The 23,181-nt window shown below is 38.5% G+C and overlaps 3 protein-coding genes across 5 annotated transcripts in view; 1 reads left to right on the top strand and 2 right to left on the bottom strand.

The window, feature by feature from the left end:
* LOC111863099 (CCA tRNA nucleotidyltransferase 1, mitochondrial) overlaps positions 1-9,664 on the bottom strand; it is a gene marked incomplete at its 3' end in the record, with an annotated part of 24,285 nt that extends 14,621 nt beyond the window's left edge. The window contains 3 exon segments of the mRNA XM_023849127.2: positions 618-783; positions 874-1,073; positions 9,502-9,664. Coding sequence (XP_023704895.2) covers positions 618-783; positions 874-1,073; positions 9,502-9,567 — 432 coding nt within the window.
* A 29-nt stretch (positions 9,665-9,693) lies between these two features.
* LOC111863101 (cancer-related nucleoside-triphosphatase homolog) lies at positions 9,694-17,692 on the top strand. Its single transcript, XM_023849129.2, has 5 exons — positions 9,694-9,874; positions 10,178-10,337; positions 10,417-10,516; positions 13,967-14,152; positions 17,340-17,692. Exons 1-5 carry the CDS (start codon positions 9,787-9,789, stop codon positions 17,400-17,402), a joined length of 597 nt encoding a protein of 198 aa, XP_023704897.1. The 5' UTR covers positions 9,694-9,786; the 3' UTR covers positions 17,403-17,692.
* The window catches only part of LOC111863098 (serine/threonine-protein phosphatase 5), a 22,898-nt gene continuing 15,887 nt past the window's right edge, over positions 16,171-23,181 (bottom strand). The window contains exons 10-12 of one of the 3 annotated variants that reach the window (XM_023849125.2): positions 19,214-19,295; positions 17,823-17,887; positions 16,171-16,915 (exon numbers count right to left, since the gene is read on the bottom strand). In XM_023849125.2, the coding sequence (XP_023704893.1) occupies positions 17,828-17,887; positions 19,214-19,295 (142 nt within the window). In that variant the 3' untranslated portion in view covers positions 16,171-16,915; positions 17,823-17,827. Of the gene's footprint in view, positions 16,916-17,580; positions 17,888-19,213; positions 19,296-22,797; positions 23,004-23,181 lie in introns of those variants that run through there. The other 2 variants (XM_023849124.2, XR_004512871.1) reach the window with 2 other exon arrangements.

The following is a 23,181-nucleotide window of genomic DNA, read 5'->3' as shown; positions in this document are numbered from 1 at the left end:
GGGGTATGATTTTGTTGGATTTCCTGGAGCCTGGTGAGACTGTTAATTCTAATTCTGAAAGCAACAAGCTAACGCTAAGCTGAAAGCCCACATTTACCGAGTCAGGCCAGAGAAGCAGACAACCTTTCGCTTGCAACACAATAACGCTAGACCCCATACCAGTTTGGCGACCACCGCACACATTGCAAAGTTTGGCTGGACTGTCCTACCACATCCACCTTATAGCCCTGATTTAGCACCTTCAAACTTCATCTCTTTGGGCCTATGAAAGATGGACTACATGGGCAACATTTTCCAGACAATGATGCTGTCATTGCAGCTGTAAGAAAGTGGCTAGCCTCTGCTGGCGCAGACTTTTACGGGTGAAGCATACAGGCTCTTGTTCATCGCTGGCAAAAGTGCATAACGAATGGTGATTATGTGGAAAAATAACGGTAAGTAGAAGAAATCTTGCTCTATTTAACTGTGTTTTTATGCTTTCTGTATCTGTTGTATTTTTAAAAAAAAGGGGGGGGGGAGGCATTGTATATGGATCGCTCCTTGTAAGTAATACCCATCCTTGGAACTTTTTTTCTGAACTGCTTACTTAAGCCTTTCTTGCACAAAATATTACAAACCTCAAAGTTCTCTTTGTCATTTATCCTTGGAGTGACAGTACCATGCTTCTCGCCCTTTGTGTTTATCATTCGGATACCTTCTGCACTGAACATTTCTTTCATCTGATCTGGTGTTGCTGTTGTTGCAAAGTCCAGGTCTTTTGGTTGAATTTTCATAAGTAAATCTCTGTTCAAGAGAGCAAATTACAATTATGTTGCATCACAAATAAAAAACCTTCCTCATGCCTGAATGCACAAGAATTCATGATCCCCTAACCTCACTGCTCCACCCGCAATCCGCAGCTCATAGCCATAATCTTTGAACAAGGATGCTAAAGTTGTCAGCCCTGGGGTGAAGAGGGCCTTGAATTCAGGAGTATCAATCTTCATGATGGGGTAGTTCAGAGTCACGAGAGGGTGCAAGGAGCTGAACCCTTTCTTACTAAAGACAGAAATAATTAACCTCCACCTTGTTTCCTGCAAACAAGCAAACAAACAAACAAACAAACATAAATTTTTCATAATTAATTTCCTAAAAGATGTAAATACTTACTTATTCTGTCTTCAAAATGACATATTTACAGGGCAAAAAGAACTACCTACTTAATTTGGCAAAATAATAATGGCAAAAAACTCAATTTCTTCAATGCTACAAAATGCTTATGTAAAAATATGCCATTACGGAAGCCCGAGAATTTATTCATAGTCAATGCCATGAAAACTTCAAATCCAATAAAACAGGGACTGTTTTGAAAAAGCAGTCCTCTGGGATGTGGCACCATGTAGATGTGGTGTTAACACCATAGTCACCACCATGAAAACCTCAAATCTTACATAGGGACTGTTTTATTTACTGGCCTAAATCATCACTTCCAAGACATACTCATCACTGACAGACAAAATGAAAGCAGAACACAACAGTTGCATTAAAGTTTGTAAATGCTGGCTCTACATTTTTTTAAGCTTTTCTTCACTAATTCAGACTTCACTAAATCGGGATTCGCGATATAGATCACATTAGATACACATTACTATGCCTCACATTAAACATCAAGATCAAATTTAAAGTCAAGGCATTTTAGATCTACCTCAATAATACTAAGTAATTTATTTTATATGATATACTAATTCACTAATAGTGAATTGGTTGGTAAAGTTGAGAAGATAGCAAGAAAACCATGGGTTACATGGGGGATGATGAGTAAAATTAAGGAGTGAAGGAAATGGAAGAATGTAAACATGAAGACGGCAGGAGGAAATACAGGAGACTGAGGAATGAATTGAAAAGAGCCATGGACAGGGCCAAAAAGGAATATCTTGAGAAGATATGTAATGAGAGTATAGAATTTCAAAGGACAGGACGTTATGATTTGATCTACATGAAGACAAAAGAACTACGATGGAAAGAGAACCATGGGATTAAAAATATTGGCATCGAAGACTCCCAGGGGAACAGAATAGTAGATCAGAGGCAAGTGCTGAAAATTTGGGAAAATTATATTACAGAACTATATGATCGACCTAATCGGCCAGAAACCTTGGAAGTGGAATTGGAAGAAGTAGATACAGACGACAAAGGACCATATATTTTACAAAGTGAGGTGGAAAAAGCTATCAAGGACATGAGGAATGGAAAGGCTACAGGAGATGATGACATACCTGGAGATGTGCCTAAGTCACTGGGAGAAGATGGTTGGAAACACTGACAAAACTAATAAACACCATATATGAAACTGGGGAGTGGCCCAAGGACTTTACAGAAGTGACAATGATTGCCTTAAAGAAAAAGACAAAAGCTACAAAATGCAGCGACCATCGCACAATAAGCCTTATTGCACATACAGCAAAGATAGTAACAAAGCTACCTAAAAGAAGAATTGAAAAGAAAATAGAGGATATACTTGGAGAAGATCAGTTTGGATTTAGAAGAGGAAAAGGAACCAGGGATGCAATTGGGATGATGAGAATTATAGCAGAACGAACTTTGGAGATAGATGAAGAACTGTGTGCTTGCTTTATAGACTGGCAGAAGGCATTTGACCATGTAAATTGGACCAAATTAATGCAGATCCTAAAGGAAACAGGTATCAATTGGCGTGAAAGAAGATTGATTAGTAAATTGTACATGGATCAGAAAGTTAGAGTGCGACTGGACAGAGGGGAGACAAGAAGTGTGAAGATTGGAAGAGGAGTTCGACAAGGATGCTGTTTATCACCAATTTTGTTCAACTTGTACAGCGAATGCCTTACCAAGGAAGCTCTGGATGGGCTCGGTGACTTCAAAGTAGGAGGGCAAATTATTCAAACTGTGAAATATGCAGATGACCTTGTGTTAATGGCTAAGGAAGAAACTGTGCTACAGGGTATGATTGATAGACTAATCAAAATTGGAAGGTGCTATGGCATGGAAATGAATGTGGAAAAAACAAAAGTAATGAAAATTTCGAGACAACCAACCCCAGTCACAATAAAGATAGACCAAAAACAACTGGAGAATGTGAAACTTGGACACTTAGGGCAGTAGATCAGAAACACCTGGAAAGCTTCGACATGTGGTGTTGGAGAAGGATGGAGAAGATCAGTTGGACCGATTATTTGGGAAATGAAAAAGTGTTATTTAGAGTCAGTGAGCAGAGGAAGAGCCTACACGAAATAAGAAAACGGAACTGGATTGGTCATATCTTACGCAGTAATTGCCTTCTAAAAGAAGTTATTGAAGGAAAGATAGAGGGGCGGATAGAAGTGACCAGAAGACGAGGAAGAAGACGTAAGAAGTTGCTGGAAAACCTTGGGGACAGAAGAGGATATTCTCATTTGAAGGAGAAAGCTCTAGATCGCATTAAGTGGAGGAACTGTTTTGGAAGAGACTGTGGACCTGTTGTCTGACAGATTACTGATGAATGAATGAATGATATACTAATTAAAATGTCTATGTATCCACAGTCTGTCAACAATGCAACAATTGCTTATTCACCATTTAACACTTAACACAGATGGCCAATTTCAGGTGTCTTAATATATCGAGACAAGGAAATAAAAGTGGCCTTCCACATGCGGAACACAATACAGAACATATTAACGCCGCGGCTGCAAACAGATAAATATAGTAGAAGTGGAATTCATCAAATGAAATGCCTAGATTGCCCATTAAAGTACAGCTCCTTTTTCCAGCTGATTGATAATTTCAAGTTTCTGTTGAATACTTAACACAACACGCTTCCTTTTAAACCCCGACATTTTGCTAACGCACTTGAAGATCTATATTAAGAAACTGATACTTACTTTCACAATGCACTCTCACACTGAGATGGTACCGTTAAATAACCTGGGGCGGTGTATTTGTCCTTGAAACTTTCCAAAAATTCTTGCATTCTTTCACCCCCACCCTAGAACATTGTGTTCGCATAACGGGACGAAATAATGCAGAGCTCGGTTCACACTAGTGCGAAAATAGTGTTAAACTCACCATGTGAAACAAAAGTGAATGAATATTAAACAACATATAAACTTAAAAAAAAAAGCCCCGGTTAAGCCGCAAACCGGTTAATCCGCCCCCGGATAATCGAGAGTTGACTGTATAAAGAACACATTCATGACATAAGAAGTATCAACAGTAACTACAGATATTCAAGTCATATACTGAACAATGGACACATACGGCACAATAAGAGACACCATGGAAATTATAACAGGGAGGAAAGGAAAACATTTGAATACACCTGAGAAATATCTTATTTACTAAACCAGTAAAGAAAATCTACATATGAATGACACTAATATCAACACACACAATCCTAAATTTGAAGAATTAAACAAAATTTACACAACATAACACTATAAAAAGTATAAACAGAAATCATGGATTACCACTGGTATAAGAATTTCTTGTAGAAACAAAAGAAAATTTTATATTGAAGCAAAAAAATAAAGTAACAATCCTATAATAGCCACCTATTATATATAAGAACTATTGTAAAATATTAGAGTGACAAATCTAGCTAAGATGATGACATATGATAAATTAAATATTAAAAAAATAAAGCTAGAACCACCTGGAGAATAATAAATAGTGAAGTGTTAAAGAAAGGAAATAGAGAAAATATTCAAACCTGGAACATTGAAGGTAAAAAGAATACTAATTTGAATGATATTGTTGAAACGTTTAATAGGTATTTTAGTGGTATAGCGGATAATATACATAAGTATATAAAAGGAAATGGTGAAAATAATAAATCTAAAACTACAAATTATATGATATACTTGACTGATGCATTTGAGAGTTCACTACCTAGCATAAAAACTATAAAAACTACGAGTAGGGAAATAGAGAGGATTATATGGTGCCTAAAATCTAGTCAAATCCATGAATATGATGAAATTTTGAATAATATACTCAAAGCCTGTAAAATCTTTATTAGTGAACCTATAAGTTACTTATGTAACAGAGCTATGCATGAGGGTATATTCCCAGACAGATTAAAATATGTTACAATTGTACCAATATACAAAAAAGGTGATAAAAACTTAGAATCAAATAACAGACCTATATCCATATTGACATCTATTAGCAAGATATTTGAGAAGGTAATGCATAGTAGATTGTTAAAACATCTGAATGATAATAGTATACTAAGCAAATACCAGTTCAGATTTAGAGAAAATCAAGGGACTGAAAATGCAATTTATAGACTTATATCTGGAATACTAGACTCATTAAACAAAGAAATGCAAGTCTGTGGGATTTTCTGTGACTTAGAAAAGGCTTTCGATTGTGTTGGCCACGATATATTATTAAATAAATTGAGGTATTATGGAATAAAAGACAAACAATATGACCTATATAAGTCATATCTATTGAATTGAAAACAGAGAACTGCTATCTCCAATGGGACACACAGTAGTAAAGTAAACTCTTGATGGGTTAAAGTAACTAGTGGTGTCCCGCAAGGGTCGATGCTGGGACCACTGCTGTTTATAATATATATAAATGACCTACCCAAGATTCTGGAGACTAAGAGTATTCCCATTCTATTTGCTGATGATGCCAGTTTTTTAACCTCTCAAGACAATCCAATAAAACTTAAAAATACAATAAATGAAGTATATAGGATGCTGTTGGACTGGTTTAAAAAAATTTAATGTCACTTAATATAATGAAAACATATTATATATACTTCACTGTAAAGAATAATGTAGTTAGAGAAATGGGAGGCATAGCAACGGTTTTATCAAATACATATCACATAAAATTTCTTGGCCTGACTATTCAAAATGATATAACTTGGGATAGACATATAGATGAGATAATAAAGAAATTAAATACAGCTTGTTATATGATAAGAAATGTAAAACCGGTGGTGTCTGTAAAAACATAAAACGTGTTTGTTATTCATACTTCCATTCTGTTATGACATATGGAGTCATGTTTTGGGGTAATTCAACACATGCAGAAAGAGTTTTTAAGATACAAAAGAGAGTTATAAGAATAATAAAAGGATGTGGCTACAGAGAGTCATGCAGAGAACAGTTTAGGAATATGAATATTTTCCTTTGAGATCACAGTATATATACTCTCTGCTGATGTTTGTAGTAAAAAATAGAGAAATATTTGATACGAATAGGGATCGCTATGAAATAAATACTAGTCATAATATGGATATACATATGAGCCAGATAAATTTGGCAAAATATGGTAATGGAGTATTTCACATGGCCGTAAGGATTTACAATGCACTACCTAATAAAATTAAAGTAACTTCTAATGACATAAATAAGTTTAAAAACAATTTAAAGGAATTTCTTTATTTAAATTCTTTTTATACACTAGATGAATTTTTTAAGAGATAATGATTATACACCTATATAAATATATAAGATGTTGAGTAGTACAATAAATGGATAATCATCGTGAATGTACGATAATCATATTTATAATTGAAAGTTTTTATATGTTGGACTTGTTGAATATGTTAAAGCTATATGATCAAAATATTCTGTTACTTTTGACAGAAACTTTTATCTTATATTTTTATAATAATATTGAGTGTATTGTGCTAGAAAGTAATTGTATTATGATGTAAACAAACATTGTCATATATTACGTAGGTCGTACCAAAAGTCATGAGCAACTATTTTTTGCATGCAACCTGGGAACAGGTGGAACCAGGTGTTGTGTTAACCTTGAGTGTCTTGTGACGTCAACAGCTTGCATCACGTGACCAGTATCACTCATAACAAAATGGCTGACAACGATATGTCATTTTGCCAGCATACTGTCATCGAATTTCTTGTGAAAAGAGGAAATCCCTGCTGGAGAAATTCACCAGACTTCAGCGTAATTATGGAAGTGTGTGCTTGGGTGCAAGCAGTGTTCAAAGATGGGTGAAACATTTTAAAGATGGGAACATCAGCATCGAAGATGAGCCTCGGAGCAGTCGTCCTCGAACAGCCTCAACTGAACGCAACAGCCCGAAAACTTGGAATAGGGCACAGTGCAGTACAGGAGATGATTGAAAGCTTGGGCTATAGGAAAGTTTGTGCTCCTTGGGTCCCGTGGTTACTGACTGAAGACCACAAAGGTCAGCGAAAAGCCATCACCTCAGATCTGCTGCACAGATATCGACACGAAGGTGATGATTTTTTGCTCTGTATTGTGACAGGTGATGAAAGCTGGTTTCACCATTTCGAGCCTGAAACAGAACGGCAGAGTATGGAATGACACCATTTGCAATCTCCATCAAAAAAGAAGGCAAAGACAGTGCCATCAGCTGCGAAGGTGATGGGCACAGTCTTCTGGGATGCAGAGGGGTTTATTCTGGCCAAATTCCTGGAACCTGGGCAAACCATCAATGCTGCTCGTTATGTTCAGATGCTGCACAAGCTCCGTCATGCATTACATGATAAACGTCCAGGACGAAACATCATCCTGCATGACAATGCTCGCCCTCACGCCGCTCGCCTCACATTGGAAGCAATTGCAAAGATGGGGTGGGAAGTTCTTCCACACCCCTCCTATAGCCCTGGCACCCTCAGACTACCATCTTTTTGGATTTTTGAAGGATCAGCTGTGTGGACAACGTTTTGAGACAAGGCAGGCAAATCAGAAAGCAGTGCGTCAGTGTCTTCGATGGCTAGAACAGAATTTTACAGAAGGGGAATTTTCGAACTCCCAGAAATGTGTACAAAGAAGTGGCGATTATGTGGAAAAATAAAGACAGGTCTGTAGATTGAGGTGGTGTATTTGGTTTCTCAATAATAAAGCATGTTACTTTACAAAAAATTGTTGTTCATGACTTTCGGTACTATCCTGGTATGTCTTTTTGACAATTGCTTGACAGTATTAGCAAGATAAATTGACACAATTAGCCTACTACAGATGTAATGGAAATAGTAAGAAATAATAATAATAATACCCTCTCCCACTTCTCACAACCAGGGCATATAAACATGGGAATAAACACACATCTGCAGTAGTGAAGACAACACCACACGCTGCTAGAGGGAACAACACACAAGCAAGGGGCATGTGAGTATAAAGCAAACCAACATAACATAACAATCATAAAACAATAATATGTGGCATTTTGTAGATTACGGATTGCAGACGTAGCAAAACAATGGGCTAACGAACAGAAAAACAAGCTGCTGAAACAAAGCTTTTGGAATAATCACATAGCTCTAAACAAGTGGGTGATGCCCCTTATGAGGTGGAATTGGATTTTACAAAATAATGAAAAATTTTAATAGAAAATTTAATGGATTTTAATTAATTATTTTTGTTACTTTTAAGTGGACTGCAGCGTGTAATTTTAACGCACATCAGAGCAGTGTAACAGTTTCCATACATTAAGGCATCTGAAGATGGCCATCTACGGCTAAAACATGTTAAGTCTTAAATGGTGAATAAACAATTGCTGTATTGTTAACGGACTGTGGATACATAGACGTTTTAATTAAATATTTGTAACAGGATGCTGAAATACAAAAATGATATGCTAGGTTTCAAAATACATTTGTTCTGCCTAAAAGGCACGTAAATTCTATTCTATAACTTCCCTGAACATAAATAATATTCTTTAGTGGCTCTAAGTCCTGATGAGGTCACTGGATTTTTTTCAATTGACCTAATCTTATGGCCCTGGGGTCAACTCAGCCTCTAACAGAAATGAGTACCAGGAATTAATTAAATAATTTTCCTGGGGAGTAAGGCGTGGCCGGTGCGTAAGGCTTACAACCTGACCGCCATTTTTGAGCCGATTGTCTAAATAATGTGGGACCCTCAACGTCTCACAACCCTATGGACCTTCACGGCCTGTTACAGAGATAGCTTTTCTTTTTTTTTTACTTTTAAATAATTTGGACATAGTAGTGACGGAACTTTCTGTCTGCTGAATTCCCACACAAGAGACATGGCAGGCAGTAGAGAGGTATAATAGTAAAGTATCATCCTATTGTCATGAGTGGTGCAACTGTCCACATGTCAAAGATCTTATAAAAAAAAAACAAGTTTAATCGTCAGTCACAATCTATATAAAAGAACACAAATTACCCCCCCCCTCCCACAAGCCACAAAATTTAAAAAATGTAGTTATTTAAAAATTATAAAATTTCAAGCGTGATGTTACTTCGCGCGGTACTGGCGAAAAACACCTACGCTACCACACTCTCCCTAAACTAGTTGTACAAGATGAACAGACATAACCCAGATGAACGAACATAACCAAAGAAGATCCGACGTTTCAAGGTGCAAGTATTGGTACAGACTCACATTTTCAACTTCATCCTAAACAGCAAGCTAAAACCGAAACAAAATATGTTAATATGCTCCCTTCACACGTATCTAGTCCTTCAACTTATGCCAGACCATGCTGTTTACGCTCTATCGGATATGTCTATCAAAACTCACATAATGATTAAGAATGCACTTTCCAATACTCGTGAGCGTTGTCCAGTTACGAGAATGTATTCCCATTTAGAAACCAGCGCTCAGTGCAGTATTATCTACACCTCAATTTTCAGAGCACTTCTTTCCCTTGCTTGCAACTCGGCCTCAACAACGCAACGCCATTTTTATTTGCCGGTTTCAGTTGCCAGTCGACAGCCCGAGAGCAACGAGATATAGAGCATATAGAGCGGTATAGAGCAATTTATGTTACTCTCTGATTCAATGGTCATACTCGGATATTAAAACATGGTGGAAGGCGGAACAGAGAGCCGCAATATAATGGGAACTGCAGTGGAAAGGGCGAAACCACGCATTTTGTTGACTGGACCTCCAGGTACTCGTCAGATTCATTTTGCCTTCTTGCTCGGGGACCAATTTCATAATTTCTGTTGTTTTATGTAACTGTGTGCTATTTATTTAGATGTGTTATAACGTTCCAATTCATTCTTCTGATCATAATATAAACCTACTTCCCCACAAGCAAGCCTTCTTAAACTAATATAATTACCATTCAGTATTATATAATCATGATTGTTAATATTTTGTATGACATTCTTCAACATAGTTGTTCTGTCAAAATGTAACAACAGTAAATGAAATCTGTGGTTTAATAATTAATGAGGTTCGTCTTTTCCAGGTGTAGGTAAGACGACACTGGTCCAGAAAGTGTGTGACCTGTTACGAGGTACAGGCATTCCTACAAAAGGATTTTTTACTCAAGAGATACGAAATGGTAGAACACGCATTGGCTTTGATGTTGTCACGCTGGATGGAAGAAGGGGTGCTCTTGCTAGACTGTTAAGTACCAGATTTAATTTGACAGTGTCAGATTAGATTCATGTGGATTTACAAGTACTTGAACTTTGTCATTTACAGGAAGGCTAGTGCTGGGGCAGAATCGAAGTGTACAGTTGGTCAATATGCAGTGACTCCAAAGTCATTTGAAAGCTTTGCTTTGCCAGTGTTCCCAACACAGGTATGTCTCACTTTTCAAACTCAGTACATGATAAACTTGATCTTCTTGACATTGTGTATCCTCTTGGAAAATTTTGTGACTCTTAGCACCAAAAGGAAGTGTTTCCGGACATGGGAGTCTTAACAAAATATGATAAGATTGAACCCATCTATCTACTTCAGAGAATTGTAACATATATTTATTTACACTCTATGTCTTTCTTCATATTCTTCAACCAAAAGGACATTCGTTATAACATATTTTATATAATTTTGTTTTTTACATTGTCATTTATGTAGTATATATATACACTATATAGATTTTAACGTGTTTTGCCACTGAAGACGCCATTCAGATTGTTAATTGGTTTATTTAACAACCTACAAATCGTAACTACAATTAATTATAACACAGTTGCGGGTTTACCCAATTTATAAACCCTACAGAATAATCTGTTCACTCTGGCTTCAGTAGTCTTCACGTATTTATAACGCAGGAGCTATACAAGTCTCTCTTATTTACTCTCTCCCAATATAACTGTACTACTGCACACACAGAGTCTTTAAGTCACACAACAAGTCTTCACTGGCTTACTTCTCAGTTATCACACACTATCACTGATTATCACATCAAATCTTCCAACCACGCGTTCGGGTCTTCTTCCCGCAACTGCTGCTATATTTCAACTGACTCCTTAGTCCAAGTCCAAGTCACATTGCAACTGACGATCTGTCAGTCAGTCAGTAAGTCTTGGTGTCAAGCCCCAGATTGGGCTCATGACCAGATATTTATTACCTTTAACAGTTATGGTCGTTTTTGTGGGGCGCCCTCTCTGACGAGATGACGGGTCTGCCTTTTGTATGTGCTGCTGGCCCTTGCAAGTGCAGTCTTTCCAGGGTCTGAGTCCCTTGGGACTTGAGACCATATTTTACTCTCTCAGATTTGAGACTTCCCTTTTCATTGCCTCTTACAACTCGCAGGGTCACGGTGGAGGTATTCGACCTCCACCGTGACTATCGAGTTGTTTATTGCTGCATAGCAACTGTGGTATCCCTTGGTAACAACACAGTCGTTCTTCTGCCATGTCACTGCAGGGGAGGGGGGCACCCACCGAGCTTTGCGTACTGGTGGAAGGAGTGGGGGTATGTGACATCACTCGCAAAACCACAGAGTTCATGTGACCCCTACTTCGGTTATGCCATCCACGTCACACTATATATAAACTACTGTGATGGTAAAAAAAACTGGTCTTGATATTTTGATGGATTTACACATCTTGAGCCTTCCTGAGCAGTCGTTTTGGTATGGCATGTTTCTATACACACATGCACCTCAGTGGCACCTTAACAGTTGAATGGATTTTATTCATATTCAATATTCAGGAGTATCCATCATAGGTTTCCATGTGAGTATGAAAATTATAGCTCCAAAAACGGGCTTTTCAGATGGGCCACCGACAGAAAATGGCAACTTACAAATCAAATTCAGAAAATGGTAACCTTTAAAATGGGTCTAACAGTTCTGATTTTAATTTATGAAGACCATGGGCACTAGGGGCCTGAATGTGAAGTGTCAGTTTTATTGAAACTGGCACTAAAGGCCATATAGATTTCATTATTCAGCAACCAACATTGGTCTACCAAGCATTTCCAAGGCATTCTAAGGTAATGTAGTCAAGGTCAATATATGAGAAAGAATCTTCAGTATCCTTGCCCCAATTCTTTTCTTTGCCTTCTGTGGAAAGAGAATAGTTATGTAGTATAGTGGTTCAATATTGTACAGCCAGTAATTTATTATATTAATTTGGATGATGCAGTTATAATTGTATCAGCAGCAACAGCATATTTTCCAAATGTTAAACACTAATTTTGGCTTTAAGATGTCTACACCAGAAAAATTTATTGCTCTTCTCTTTCTTACAGGTAGTTTTTAATAACAGAGATGCTTGAGTTTTTTCCAAATAACATGAAAGCAGCAATTTTGAATTGTGACATTTAATGACAGTTCTGTTGTGCTGTATGTACTGCATGCAGATACCATGATCATGATGTGTATTTTGAAATATTTCATTTCATGAAAGAAATTTTGCTTAATTACATTTCAGTAAGTTAAATCTTCTGTATTTNAGGAGCCGCGGCCGTGGAATTTAAATGACCACGTCAAAGGGTTAATAAGTATGTCTGTTATCATATGTATTAATTAGTCAAGACCTTAAAGCAGTAAACCAATACACAAATGCCCAGTAAGGAAAACATTTAAAAGAATTACAAACCATGGGGTTAAATGAACAAACAAAATGTTCTTTTAACATTATCAATGTACACTCAGAAAGCAGAACCTACTGATTACTTCTAGACTAAGGACCTCATCAATACCTATAATATTTGCAGATGACACTAGTGTTATAATTTATGGTAAAAATTTAGGATGATTTCTGCCTGTTATCAAGCAAGGTTATTTCACAAATGAGTAAATGGATTTCTGCAAACAAGCTGTCACTGAACCTAGAAAAAACAAATGTAATAAAATTTATAACAAAAAACTCGTAATATCCATTAAACATAGGATATAATGATAAATATATAGAAGAGGGAGTAAACACAAAATTCCTTGGCTTGCAAATTGATAATCATTTAAACTAGAAAAACCATATCGATCAGTTGATTCCAAAGCTAAGTAGAGCATGTTATGCAGTTAGATTCATGTTACATATTAGTAACATTGACACTCTCAAATCAGTCTGTTTAGCTTACTTTCACTCTTTAATGAAGTATGGAATAATTTTCTGGGGTAATTTATCTGAGAGTAAAAGGTATTTACATTGCAAAAGAAAATTGTTAGAATCATGATGGGTGTCAAATCCCGTAATTCCTGTAGAGATCTATTTCAGAGACTACAGATCTTAACTCTTCCTTGTGAATATATATTCATTACTAAACTTCATTACAAATAACGAAGAACATTTTCAGATGAATGCAGATGTACACAGTTTTAACACAAGACACAAACACTGTCTTCATAAACCAACTGCTAACCTCTCATGCTTTCAGAAAAGCACATATTATGCTGGGATCAAAATTTTTAATAACCTGCCATCTGATCTCAAAGGTCTTATGAATGAAAAGGCACGATTTAAAATAGCACTGAAACTATAATTAAGTAGACATTCATTCTACTCTGTTGATGAATACTTGTTGTCTAGAAAATAACTTATGTATCTTTAAATAGCCTTGTGTATAGTCACTGTGTATTCTTGGTTTCTCTTGTGTAACAACTCCATTGGGTCTCTTTTGTATTTATATGACATATTCCACATCCTACAGTCATTTTGACTAACTTTGGATCCAGGGAATGCAATGCAATGTTATGTTATATATTTCTCTTTATTGTGTTAATCTATATGAATCTTATTTCAGCAACTAAAAAAATTATCTTGATTTAAGATCTTTGAGTCAGTTGCCTGTGTTCCAGCAAAACTTTGGAGGCATCTTGGTATTGGATGAGATCGGCCGAATGGAGTTATTCAGTGATCGGTTCCGGCAGGAAGTTAAGAAAGCATTCAGCAGTCCTTCCATTTCAATACTGGCCACCATTCCAGCAAAACCTCTGTCTTTCACTGAAAGTCTAAGACATAGCCCCAACACCACTGTCTTTATGGTGAGTTCATATGACAGGATCACAGCTGTGTTGACATTCAATACACATAGTAGCTAGTGCCTGGACATTTTAACACATAATAAGAAAACCACTATAATTACAAATATCTACAGATTGATGTGTGGAATTTTTGGCATTCTCACTCAGGTCAATGGTTGAGGAGCAGTATATGGAAGTTTCATATTTTTACACTTAATAGTTATCAATTAACACTTTGCGGACCGGCATTTTTAAACCTACTACCATAACTTGTGCACTGTTCACTTTAAAAATTAATATAAAACCTAATTAATTTTATGAACTAAAATTTTTGGAGAACACTCACCAATGCTTCTAGAAGTGCTTGAGCATGTGATATTTGTGGAAACATTCCCCTTTGTGAAGTGGCATTACACAGAACTTGCAATGTAGACAGTCATACTCCTTTTCTTGTGAACTGTGCAAACACAGCACTGCCGAGAAGGATGCTTCCCCTTGGAATGTTCACTCTTCACAATTTTCACGCGGGTATGTTTCCACATATCACCTGAGAGTCGCCCAGGGGTGTCCACGTGAGGCCTGGTTGCACTAAGTCTGTGCCTGACTCTGGTTCTGCCGCCACCATCTGGTCTGTAGCCCAGGCCTTTGCCATATTCATCAGAAATGCTTTGTATTTCAATTTCGAATCAGGGTTTAGAGTTTTGTAAACCAAAAATGAATTGAAAATGGCCCAGTTTATAAGCCACATGGCAACTTTCTTTGTCCACTTTATTATTTTCCTAGGAAGAGAGTCATAGGCCAAGTATTGATCAGCTCTAGCAACTCCCTTCATAAACATATTATACTCAGAAATACAAATAGGCTTCTTTACTTGTCCATGTGTCCTTTGAACATCAACCATGCTCGACTTGTGAATTGTAGAAATCATATTCACAACACGAGTATCCCTATCTCCAAAAAACAGTTCTGCTACTTCAGACATTTGCGTTGGGTCCGATGGAATTTGTTTCACCCCTGGATTTCCAGTAAACTGTCCAAAAGTAGGTGTTTTGTCTACTTTTCCCCATGTGGCTGTCTGCGCAATTTTACTACCTGCACTTTTGTCTGTGGCCACAATTCTTTGTTGTCCACACTATCACTACAAGTCTCAGAAGGAACGTCAGATAGCGTCTGAGAACAAGTCAGATATTTCACTTGGTTTTCACCCACTTCTGTCCTTGACTCATTGCACTACTAACTTCCTGCCTGGTACATAAGAGCTTGAAGGGTCAAAGATCATTTTCCTTTCAATGGGGAATCCAAAGAGCGAGATCAAGTCCCTGCCTACTAAGCAAACATTCCGGAATAATAATACGCAGAAGTAATTTCATTTGGGTGGCGCCAGAGAAGGGTATAGTGTGTTACAATCTAATGTGTCCTAAAATCATAATAATATGCCACCGGTCCGCCACGTTTAAAAGCACTGGGCTTAAAATATGCCACTGGTCCGCAAAGTGTTAAAAAGCAGTGAAAGTAGCTGTTTCTTGCTAAAATACTATAATACTAAAACAGTTCATGTCAAATGTACAAAGTCTGAAGGTGCATATATATGCAGGTAAGTCAATATGTTACAAATGGATATAGAACTTAAACAAGAGTACTGATTTGAAAAATGCTTTTATTTCTCAACATAATCTCCCTGTACATTGAGGCACTTGTCCCATTGTTTCACAAGCCCCTGAAAACGTTTTTTGGCAGGTGACGCAGGATGTTTCCACTGCATTGACGCACGCTTTGTCTCAGGCTGGTAGAACCAAGACTCATCACCTGTGACAATTTGGGCTAGCATATCATGTCCATTGTGGTAGCGATTGAGATGCTGTAATGCCAGACCCATTCTTTGCATTTTGTGTTGTGGGGTCAGCATGCGCAGCACCCATTGTGCACAGACTTTGTGAAAACTTAACCTGTCATGCATTATGAGGTAGGTCATGCTGTGTGAACATGCCTGGTTCCGACAGCAGCCCAAAGAATTTTATGCTGCTGGTTTTCAGGGGCTTGTGAAACGATGGGACAAGTGCCTCAATGTACAGGGATATTATGTTGAGAAATAAAAGCATTTTTCAAATCAATACTCTTATATGTTTAAGTTCTACATCCATTTGTAACTTACTTATTGACTTACCCTCATATATATATCTGCAAATATTTTCTTCACTCAAGGTTGTACAGTTTAATTTCATAGTTTTACTTACAGTTTGTAGAGATGCAGAACTGTTGTTACGTAGATAAAAAAAACACTTTCTCTCATTGAAAACTAATAGGTTTCAAGTCTGTGGTTGTCTACATTAATGTTTTTTGAAGTGCCACCCAAAATGTAGGATATCAGAAATAAAAACGTGACTGTTCTCATGTAAGAGCATACTAATTATATTCAACAAGTTGAGAAAAGTGCATAACCAGAATCTTCGTAACTTGTAATCTTTGCTGGATATTAGGATAATGAGATCAAGGAGTATGACATGGGCAGGGAATGTATGTAGTATGCTAGAGAGATTACAAATACATATAAAAGAGACCACCTGACAGATCTAGGCATATCTGAATGAAGATAAAAATTTATTCTGAAAGAAGTAGGGTGTGAGGATGTAATCTGGATTCAGCCAGTTCAGTGTAAGGTCCAGTGACATTTGCAGGTTCCATAAAAGGCACACAGTTTCCTGACAGCTCTTCTCAAGGTCTCTGCTTTGTGAAGTTAGTTTGGCTTGTTGGCTTGGTCTCAGATATCAGCTCTGTAATAAGCAGCTGTCAAAAATAGATTGGATTAAAACTAAAACCTTTAAGTGTGGTTATGTACTGCTGATCATGGGATCTACAGTCAGAAGTTGTTAACACTATTATTACCAGTGTTTGGGTGGTGGGTAAGACACACAGTGGAAAAGAATGTGTACAAAATTCTGGTATGGAAAACAATGCAAAATATATCATAATGAACCTTTTGGTTTCACAACTTTTTGTCATCAGTTTCTCTAACAAAAGTGAAACATGAACTTTGTTTGTAAACTTCAAATTTAATTAGTCTGATATTTCTTGTATAAATATTTCATTGTATGTGTGTGTGTGTCTATATATATATATATATATACACACACACACACAATGTTTTTAAACTAAATCACAACACTATTAAATGTAACAATAACCAAGTCACTTTTGTCACTTGTTTCAGGTCAACCAGAGGAACAGGGATGATCTGGTTGTTCAGGTGTTTGATATGCTGACCAAAACATGACCTCTCTTGTAAAACTATTAAAATCATTATGCTAATGAGTGACCTTATCATACATGTACAAAAAACCCTGACCCTAATCTGTCAGTTCTGAGGGTTTCACTCAAGTAATAAGGTGAAGGAAGAGGGGTGGCTGGAATGTTTCTCCATGAAACCAATCTCAAAAGAGAACATAACTACAAATGCTTTGAGAACTGTACTCAGCACTGAACTGAACATGCACTGTTTGTACACAATTCATCTTCTCAAGAAATGTGAGGGATTAAATGAAGAATAAAAAAGTATAAAATGCATTCGGTTCTTCCTGTGTTTCAGCACCAGAACTCATATTACTCCTTCCTCTCTAAGCTCGCAAGTGGATCACAGCCATCTTCATGTACACATCGTCATTCGATCTTATATTAAAACAAATGTACAACTTACATGCACTAGCATATAAGACTGAGCAGTGAATTTGCATAAGCCATGGGCTTCACATTCGGATGAGGCTGGAACACAACACACATACAGCACCCAATTAGACATAGTATTTACAATAAATGAAGTCAGTATCACTTAAATTTTATGCTGATAGCACAAAAAAACAAAAATCCATGGTTTCAGTTCACAAGCAAACTATACCGACTGAGCAACTGCTGGTTGTCAGTGAAGTTAGTGCCAACTTCAGATAGAGGGTGTTGTGTGGTCAGTGCAATGAATCCCCATGACCGTCAATTTCGGTTTTCTAGACTGGCGCCGCTATTTCCTTGAAAAAGCTCCTCAATTATCCACATGAGGCTGAGTGGACCCCGTTCCAGACCCACTACTTCTCAGAAAATCTGGTAGTGCCAGGAATCGAACCCAGACCTCTGGATATGTAGCCAGGAACTGTGACCACTAGACCAGAGGCGGTCTAGTAAAATGAAATGTGTAAACTGAAGAGTTCATCCACATGTATCCATCCTGAAGCTCAGCTTACTGTTAAGGACTTAATCACACACATCTTTCTAAGATTGTGGGTTCCAGTGCTACATCCTATCTTCCCTTCTGCCTTTTCTGAGGATCAGGTTTCAGACGCAAAGTTCTCTTATGTGCTCAAAGATGGCTGCCATTAGTTTTAATTTCTCTAAGTTAGCAGTACTGTCACTGTATTTATCTTTGTACACACAATATTTCAGAGTATAGTCAGTCCTCACTCAAGAAAACCGGCTTATCAGTTATACTAACCAACTGCTAGGCTCTTATATGGTATGACATCATAACCCTCGTCTCAAAATCACTTAATGCTACTAAGAAAGTAAAATATAAGTGAACATGGCTGACTTTAAGTTCTGCTAATAGACTTGATGTCACAGAGAAATTATGAATTTTCCCATAATTCACATGACAGCAAGCAGCACAGAGACAGAGAAATGACTGAGGATTGAACAAGATGTGATGGGATTAGCCCTTTGATTCTCTTCAGGCACTAGAACACAGTATAATTAAAAGCACTCTGCCAGTTACATCATAAATCATAGTAAAAACATTTAAAATATAAAAATACCCAGATAAAACTGGGCTGACACCAGTGCACTCCAGGTATCCCAAATGGAACAGGTGAAGGGTTAAAAAGTACAAAGGTGAGGAAAACGGCTAAATAGTTACAGAGTAAAATAAGGATGGTTGTATGGACTCTGTAAAACAATGGAAACCCACATAGAACTAGAAAAGGCCAATGTGATAATGACGAGGGATGTGCTGTGCGGAACAGTTTGCATTTTGAGGGTCAGTTCAAGTTTGAAATAAGTCAGCCAGCCTATGCAATATGGAGAGTGACATCAGTGTTAACTCACCACCGCTTCATATGTCGTGTACTGGGGCTGCATGTCCTTGCCTGTCAACACAATGAATGCTCCCTTGTTGCCCATTGTGTCACTGAAACAGTAGTAACATTAGAACACTGGAGTGCTCTGGAACATAGAGCAGCAAGCCTCCTCCAGACAGCATCTATAAACTCTTAACTGACTCCATGTTACAGTTTTCCCCCAAACAGCTGAGAAATATTCACCTCCTCCATAAATCTATTAGAAAAAACAGATCCATCACTCCATTCAATAACGCAAAGATCCTACCACCCATCAGGTATCATTCAGAACCCCATTTTCTGTCATGACCATGACTCATGGGTTGACAATCTCTACTTCTGTACGACAGAGAGACTAAGTTTCACAGCCATACAAAGCAAAAGGTAAGAAGAATATCAGACCCAATATTCTTGAAAGATGAAACAAGAATGATGAGATGCGTTTCCAGAGTTTAAACAAGCTAGCGGTTCTTAGCATTATTCCAAACTACCTTCTCATCAGCTGTCTGTAACAAGACCATACCGTGGATACGACAGACAGATAAGATGAAAATTAAATGTATTTGGCTCCCAGACAACATCACATTTTCTTTATTGCATAACTTTCCACAAAACTGTCAACTGGCACTACCATTTAATTATATTCTACCCTGAAGATAGAGGTGATACGTTCCTCTGACACGTTGGTCAACACAATATCTACGAGGGGGGACCCAAAAATAACTGGAAACGACCTGTTGCGCACGCATGCTTTGTAGTTATGAGTTGTGCTGCTAGGTGGTGTTAGCTGGGGGTCTCCCGCGACTGTTAGTGAGCTGGCGTCAGTCTGAGTTAAGTGGTTTGTCTGTGGTGCTCTGTTGTGTGCGTTCCTGTTTCAACCCTTCGGCGATTAATGAGATGGCTGACCAGAAGGAACAAAGAGTGTGCGTGAAATTTTGCTTTCTGTTAGGGAAAACTGCACTTCACTCTTCAAGTCGCAGCAAACATTCACGCGGTTTTCTCTTTGGTCATCTCCGAGCAAGCAAGGAACAAATTTTGCAGACACCCGTCTCATGTGCAAACCTTCGGTTAAAATTCGCTGGACCGTGCTCCATGAGATGTTCGTTTCCTCAGAAAGTTGGTCAATGGTCTTTCGACGATCTTCATCAATTTCACGCACACTCTTTGTTCCTTCTGGTCGGCCATCTCACTAATCGCCAAAGGGTTGAATCAGGAACGCACACAACAGAGCACCACAGACAAACCACTTAACTCAGACTGACGCCAGCTCACTAACAGTTGCGGGAGACCCCCAGCTAACACCACCTAGCAGCACAACTCGTAACTACAAAGCATGCGCACGCAACAGGTCGTTTCCGGTTATTTTTGGGTCCCCCTTCATACATGGCGCCACATCCCAGAAGACTGCTTTCTTCATATTCAAGTGAAGTTTACAGTACATTTGAAAAACTAATCTGTGCCCACAAATGTTTTGGTAAGCTTAAGCAGTAGCTGAACAGGAAGAAGCATTTCAAATACTGGGTACGTAAAAAGTAAAGTAAGTAAAGGTATCCCTGTAATAACAGGCTGTGGAGGCCCATGGGGTTGTGAGATGTTGAGGTTCGCACATTTCCTAGACAGTCGGCTCATAGATGGTGGTAAGGCTGTCAGCCTTACATGCCAGCCACCCTTTACCCCCAAGAATATTCCTGGAACTCATTCTGTTAGAGGCTGTGTCAACCCCAGTGCCATGGTGCAGCTGGAAGGATTTGGTAAATTGAAAAAATCCACCTCATCAGGGTGTAAGCACAATAGATCATTGAAGGTCCCAGTGCTAGGGCCAGTTTTATGGCTCACCCCTCATACTCATACTCATACCTCATCGGGATTTGATCCTGCGACCTTCCGGCTTGTAACATAGTGCCTCAACCAACTATGCTACCACGTGACCCGAGGCACTCAAAAGCTCTTCACTGAAGGGCCTCACAAAATCTGTCTCTGCAGATTTACTGGTTTTGGACATCAAACAATGTATATGGGTAACAGGACTGCTTACAGGCTGTCAATGCCCCAACGATACATAGTTGGGCTCTGCATGATTGGAGGTGACATGTTAGACCCAAAAGTAAAACTATAAGAATGAGAACCAACTGCTTAAAATGATTCCCACATAAAAGATATCTTGCCTACAAAGAGCAATTTTAATACATTTCTGTAAGATTATATTATGTACGAGGGTAATTCCAAAAGTAAGGTCTCCTATGTTTGAAAATATAAAATAAACATTTATTTTCAATTTTGGATATATCAGTTGAATCTTGAACATGTACTCATTTCTCTACATAATTGCCATTTCGGTCGATGCATTTTTGTAGGCGCAGTGGCAGTTTTTGTATGCCCATGTCATACCAGTTCACCTCCATGCTGTTCAGGAAACTTCGAACCTCAGCTTTCACCTCATCGTCGTTGTTGAAGCGCTTTCCAGACAAATGTTCTTTCAACTTTGGAAAGAGATGGTAGTCACTGGGCGCCAAGTCCGGACTATAGGGTGGATGGGTGATGTTCCATCCAAACTGTTGCAGTTGAGCGACGGTTTGTCGGGCAGCATGGGGGTGAGCGTTATCGTGGAGAATGCTTACGCCCTTGCTCAACATCCCTCTTCTCCGGTTCTGAATCGCCCGCCTGAGTTTTCTCAGTGTCTCACAATATCTCTCAGCGTTTATTGTGGTCCCAGTTTCCATAAAGTCAACCAACAATACCCCGTTTCGATCCCAAAACACAGTTGCCATGACTTTACCGGCAGACTGTGTTTGCTTGAATTTTCGAGGCTTAGGCGAAGAGGAATGCCGCCACTGACGTGATTGTTGTTTTGTCTCAGGTGTGAAGTGGTACGCCCAGGTTTCGTCGCCTGTGACAATTGAATTCAAGAAGTTGTCCTTTTCGTCAGCATAGCGGCGAAGAAATTCACGGGAAGAGTCAACTCTCTGCCGTTTGTGGTCTTCCGTGAGCATTCGCGGGACCCATCTTGCGCACACCTTCCGATAATTCAACTTCTCTGTCAAAACCCGATAAATGGTGGTTCGGGAAACCTCGGGAACCGAAATGCAGAGATCATCGAGTGTGATGCGCCTATCCTGACGCATGACTCGCTCAATCTTCGCGACTGTCTCGTCAGAAATTGATGGTCTCCCAGTTCTTTTTTCGTCGTGTATTGCAGTACGACCAGATTCAAACTCCCTACACCACTTGCAGACATTCTTTATGTCCACACACGACTCGCCATACACTTCCACCAATTGACGATGAATTTCAATTGGTTTAGTCCCTTTTGCGTTCAAAAACCGAATAACTGCGCGAATCTCACACTTCGCGGTTTTAGTAATCGGGAGCTCCATTTCTAACGGCAACTGTGCCAAGACTGAGCGTCCTAGCTACGTGCGCGCATGCTTGGTGGTATTGGGGGGAGTGGGGGAAGCAACGAATGCAACAGGGTTGCCAACAGCCGCACGAAAAATTACCCAGCGCTTTGGAGACCTTACTTTTGGAATCAGCTACGTATATGCAAAAATAAATGAGATACAAGTAGATGCTCACATAACTCAAACATGCTCCAGCACTTGGTAGGATTCAGCAGTCAGTACAAGTCAGACAGAATTAGCAGTGACATTCTGATTTCTGTCTAGCTGGTGACATAATCTTTGTGTGCAAGGTTAGGTATGGTGAACATGTGTGTTGAATATGATTAAGCATGAACATAAACAGGTCCTCCAGGTTGGGGAGATGGATGTGAGGCTGACAACCTGTAAAAAAGAACTGGTGCAAAATCCAAAGAATTGGAAACCTGATACTTTAATTTAAGATAAATCTGGCAGAATCTTCTAAGGAAGGTTGTGGCTCAAAAATGGCTGTTTTACAGCGATCACGATGGACATACACAGACTTATGTATTACATGCAGCTGTATGCATTCCTACAAAAA

This window comes from Cryptotermes secundus, unplaced genomic scaffold, assembly GCF_002891405.2.
Source record: "Cryptotermes secundus unplaced genomic scaffold, Csec_1.0 scaffold1777, whole genome shotgun sequence".
Classification (NCBI taxonomy): Eukaryota; Metazoa; Arthropoda; class Insecta; order Blattodea; family Kalotermitidae; genus Cryptotermes; species Cryptotermes secundus.
Note: the sequence above shows the minus strand (reverse complement) of the source record. Positions and strands in the feature narration are given on the sequence as shown.